The sequence below is a fragment of the Plasmodium gaboni genome, chromosome 11 (assembly GCF_001602025.1).
Source record: "Plasmodium gaboni strain SY75 chromosome 11, whole genome shotgun sequence".
Lineage (NCBI taxonomy): Eukaryota > Apicomplexa > Aconoidasida > Haemosporida > Plasmodiidae > Plasmodium > Plasmodium gaboni.
The window spans coordinates 1,011,635-1,017,340 of record NC_031491.1 but is presented as its reverse complement, the minus strand read 5'-3'; the positions used below and the strand labels follow the sequence as shown (position 1 = coordinate 1,017,340).

General features: G+C 19.0%; 2 protein-coding genes across 2 annotated transcripts in view; one reads left to right on the top strand and one right to left on the bottom strand.

Annotated features, from left to right (window-relative positions):
• Nucleotides 1-4,840, top strand: PGSY75_1130700 (putative structural maintenance of chromosome protein; the record flags this gene model as incomplete). Its single annotated transcript, XM_018786426.1, has 1 exon — nucleotides 1-4,840. A coding segment is annotated over one exon (4,840 nt), but the record flags the coding sequence as incomplete, so codon positions are not given.
• Nucleotides 4,841-5,346: 506 nt separating this feature from the next.
• The window catches only part of PGSY75_1130600 (hypothetical protein), a gene marked incomplete at both ends in the record, with an annotated part of 3,061 nt that continues 2,701 nt past the window's right edge, over nucleotides 5,347-5,706 (bottom strand). The window contains 2 exons of the mRNA XM_018786425.1: nucleotides 5,347-5,485; nucleotides 5,556-5,627. Of these exons, the coding sequence (XP_018641220.1) occupies nucleotides 5,347-5,485; nucleotides 5,556-5,627 (211 nt within the window). Of the gene's footprint in view, nucleotides 5,486-5,555 lie in introns of the transcript that reaches the window.

Sequence of the window (5,706 nt, the reverse complement as noted above, 5' to 3'; positions counted from 1 at the left end):
TAATATAAATGATAATATAAATGATAATATAAATGATAATGTAAATGATAGTAGTGGTAATAATAATCTTTATGGTAGTAGAATTATTCAAAAAGGAAAGCATATGCAAAGTGACAAGAAGGATGAATGTTATGATAAAGAAGGAATGAAAGATAATAATCATATAAATAATGTACAAAGTTTAATGCCCCTTGATGATTCCATTATGACCCCAAGTAACCATAATAATTTGAATTCTGATTTATTATTAAAACATAAGGAGCAATCATATAAGATGAAGATGAATAGATACAGTGAATCTAATTTAAAACAAGCAGATCTATCAATATCTCATGATTATTTAAACAATAGTGTACTATCAAGTATTGGTTTTTATAAAGAAAATGATTTGTGTTTTATTAAATATATAATTGTATGTAATTTTAAGAGTTATGAAGATGAAAATATTATCGGTCCTTTTTCAAAATTTACTTCTATTATTGGACCAAATGGATCAGGCAAATCAAATATTATGGATTGTATATGCTTTGCTCTAGGCATAAATAATAAATATTTACGTGTGAAGAATTTAAGAAATTTAATATATCATAAAGAGAATGAGAAAGTAGAAGAAATACATAAAAGAATATGCTATGTAAAAATAATTCTAGAATGTAATAAAGAAAATGTAGAAATAAAAAGAACATTAAATTATAAAGGTGTTAGTAATTTTTATATAAATGACAAATTAGTTGATCAAAAAGAATATATGAATTTTTTAAGAAAAAATAGAATTGAAACAAAAACTAAAACGTGTTTAATTTTTCAAGGTGATATTGAAGATATTATTAATAAAAAACCAAACGAACTAGCCAAATTATTTGAATATATTAGTGGTTCAGATGAATATGAACAAATATATGAAGATATAAAAGAAAAATTAAAAGAGAAACAAATAAATTGTAAAAATTATTTAAATGAAAAGAAAAAAATAGAACAAGAAATTAAAATACATAAAATACAAATGAATGATAATATACAACATAATAAACTTAAAGAAAATTATGAATCTGAAATTAAATTATATTATCTATTTAAATTATATCATTATTTTAAAAAAAAAGAAAAATTTAAAGAAGATCTACTTTTATATAAAGAAGAAAAATTACAATTTGAACAAGACATTCTAAATAAAAATAAAAAAAAGGCAAATGAATTAGAAAAAAATAATTTAATTAAAAAAAAGGAATCCATAAAAATTGAAGAACAAATAAAAACTCATTATATACAACTTAATCAATTCACAATATTATTAAACGAAATATCAGAAAAAAAAAAATTCTGTAACGATTCCTTACAAAAATTTCTATCTAATAAAAAACTTAAAACAAATATGCAAGAACATTGTAACAGGTTTATAGAAAATCTAAATTCACAAATAAAGGAGCAAAATAAAAAACTAGAAAATGAATATAAAAGTAAATTAAAAATTAATATCAAGTTCTTTTCACAATATGAAAGTATACAAAATATTATCAAGACAAAAATTGAGGAACATAAAAAGATGATATCACTTGGGGGGGAAAAGGGGGATCATAAATCGAGCGTATATTTGAATAATGAAAATGTAAAAAAAAATGATAAAAAAGGAAAAAGGGATAAAAAAAAAAATATAAACATAAATCGTGATCATATAAATAATGATAATATAAATGATGATAATATGAATATATCCAATTCAGATCATTCCAATAATTATAATATGATAGAATATTATACAAATATGCTAAATTTTTTAAAGGATGAAAAAATATTAAACAAAATACATATCGATAGCACAAATAATTATGAATGTCCATATGAGAATTATAATATTATCGAATTTATAGAAAATTTGGATGAATATAAACAATGTAAAGAGACCTATTTATATTTATGTGCAAACAGCAATATTAATATAAATAATTATACTAATTTATCATGCTCTTTAAAAAAAGATATTAAAGAATTACAAGAAGAATGTGATACATTAAATAGGAAGAAACAAAAAGAATTATTAGAATATGAATCTGAAAAATTAGCATATGATCAATTAAATGATCGTATATATAAATTAAATAATATAATAAAGGAACAAGATGATAATATACAAAATAATAAAATGAAAATTAAAATGTGGAATGATACTATCCTACAAAATGAAAAACAAATAGAAATATTAGAAGAACAAACTAATATTTTAAATGTTCATAAAAATGAATTAATAGCATTTGAAAAAAAAAGAGATATTATAAAAAATCTACAAAATATATTTGGACAGGATCAAGTTTATGATGAAGTTAGTAATTTATATCAAGTAAACAATCAAATATATTATACTGCTCTAAATAATATTCTAAACAAATTTAATAACTTTCTGGTTGTCAAAAATATTGATATAGGCATGAAATGCATAAAATATCTGAAGGAAAATAAATTACAAAGAATGGATTTTATACCTTATGAAAATTTTGTATCAAATTTGAAAAAAAAAAAAAAAAATAAAAATAACATAATAGAAGATAATTACACAAGAAGGGATGAAAAACAACAACATATACAAAATCAACAGGAACATTATGATGATTCTCATAACAATGAACATAATACATATGTTGATAAGAATAACACTAATATATCTTCTTTTAATAATGTAGAAAAAGTTATTAATACATTTAAAAAGAAAAATATAATTCTTGCAAATAATTGTCTTGTATGTGATCAGAAATATAAAATAATGTTTGATTATTTAATAGGAGAAGATACATTAATTGTAGATAAAATAAAAGATGCTGAAGATATAAAAAATAAGTTTCCTTATATAAATATTAATATGGTCACATTAAATGGACATGTTATTTCTAAAAATAATAATTTAATTATTGATATTACAAATAAATATTCTGATATAGAAAAATTCAATAATAAAAGATTAAATATTAATTTATATAATAAACTAATAAACCAGAAAGAAGAATGTCTAAATAATATCAATGATTGTAATCGAAATATTATTCAAACTAATGAACTTATAAATAAACAACAAAGCGAATATGAATTAAATAAAAAAAAAATCTCAAGTATATTAATTAAAAAAAATATTTTTGAAAATGAAATTGAAGCTAAAAATAAAGTTATGGAACATTATGAACAAAAAATAGATAAATTAAAAAATATAGATTTAAAAAAAAAATTAGAATTATTAGATTCATATGAAAAAGAATTATTTAAAGAAAGGAATAGTCTTTCATTATATCAAAAAGATGCTTTTAAAAATTTAAATGAAAAATTTAAAATAGATAATATTTATGAAATTATAGAACACAATTTAAGAGATATGGACAAAATTGATGAACATATTAATCGCATAAAAAATAATATAAAAAAATTAAATGATGATATTAATGAATTATTAGATAAAAAAAATGAAATTAACTTTTTACAAAAAAATGAACAATCAATAGATGAAGATAATATTAAAAAAGAATTAATATCACTTGAAAAACAAGAAAAAGATTCAAATCAACAAATTGATAATATACATAAAATATTACAAGATTTAGAAGGAGAAAAAATTAATATTCATAAAAATCTAAATAATCTTAATCAAGAATTAAATCAACTTCGTGATAATATAAATATTAATTTTGAAAAATATGAACATATAGAAAATAAAATTGAAAATTCACAAAAAAAAATACAAATATATACACAATTTATAAATGATCTAATAAATGAATGTGATATAAATAGTGTCAATATTTTCTTAACAAATAATCTTTTAAAGGATATTGATGACCAAACAACTGATATGGAACAAAAAATACACAAAAAAAAAAGAAATAATAAAAACAAAAATAATAAAAAAAATAAAAAAAATCATATGTCTAGTGATCCACACCAAAAACGAAAAAGCAAATTACTAGAAAGTAGTGACAGTGAACAAGAAGATAATACATCTAATGCAAGTAATACTTCATGTAATAATTCAGAAGATGAAAATGATATACTTGAACAAAATGAAGAAAAACAAAATAACATACTCCTATCAAATATATCATTCGATCTTTTATCAGATGAATTAAAAAATATGGAAAATGATAAAGATATAAACAATCAAAAAGAAAATATGGAAAAAGAAATTGAAAGAAAAAAAAAACTATTAAAATTAAAAAATGTTAATTGTAATGCTGAAAAAGAATATGAAAAATTAACATCCAAATTAAAATCAATTGATGCATCTCTTTCTGAAGAAAGAAAAGAATGTAATTTATTTGAACGTAATTTTAGAATATTACAAAAAAAAAGATCTTACAAATTCTTACATTGTTTTAATTATATTAAAAATATTATAGATAATGTATATAATAATTTAACATATAATGCTAAACATCATGTCGGTGGACAAGCTTTTTTAGACTTATGTAATTTTAATGAATTTAATAAAGATGATGAACCTTTCTATTGTGGTATCAAATATAATAATATGCCTCCTATGAAAAGATATTTTGAAATATCTGAATTAAGTGGAGGTGAAAAAAGTATTAGTGCATTAGCATTAATTTTTTCAATTCAAAAATATATTAATAACTCATTTATTATACTTGATGAAGTTGATGCAAATATGGACCCTCTCAAAATTCATTCTCTAACAAGATATCTAAATTCAATTAATAGTCAAGTTATTGTTATTTCGTTGAAGGAAAAATTCTTTAGTAAAAGTCAATCCCTAATCGGAGTATACAAAAATAAACATAAAAAATGTTCAAAAACAATTACTTTGGATATAAGTAAATATCGACAGGATCTAACAAACAATTGATCATTAAGAAAAAAAAAAAAAAATATATCACACATATAAATATATATATATATATATATATTTACATTTTTAGTGCATACTAAAAATTTTATAACATGTAACATTTATCATTTCATATTTCATGTTTATTAGAAATTTTTTTTTTTATTTATTTCAAAAATATTTTACTTATATTTAATATTAAATAGCTAGTTAATATGTGTTATAGCCAAGAAAAAAAAAAAAAAAAAAAAAAAAAAAAAAAAAAAATATAAATAAATATCATTTATATGAACAAGATAATATATCATCTTTTAATGATACACATAATAAAGAAATAGAAGTAAAAGAAAAGGAAGAAAACAAAAAAAAAAAAAAAAAATTCTGACCTGTTCATGTGAAATATTGAAAAAAAAATCTTAATCGCTACATATATATATATATATATATATATATTTATACATATGTATGTATTTTTTTTTTTTTTACCTCTATTATAACTTTATATACCCACGAATATATGATCTTTAGAAATATTTGAAGTTGGTTAAATTTAAATTTTGATGATTAAAAAATACGATTGCATAATTTTCTAAAGTTATGTGTCTATTTACATATTTAATTAAGTACGAATTTTGTAGTCCTTCCTCCAAAAGATAAAGAATTCTACAAAAAATAAAAATATATATATATATAATACTATAATTATAAAATAATAAATATATAAATATTATACCTTGATAAATCAATAACAAGTTTTATTTTTTTTCCAATGGACTTTTTTTCTGGGACATTACAAGAAGCATATCTGTATATTTAAATATATATATATATATATATATATATATATATATTTATTTATTTATTTATTTATTCATTTATTACAT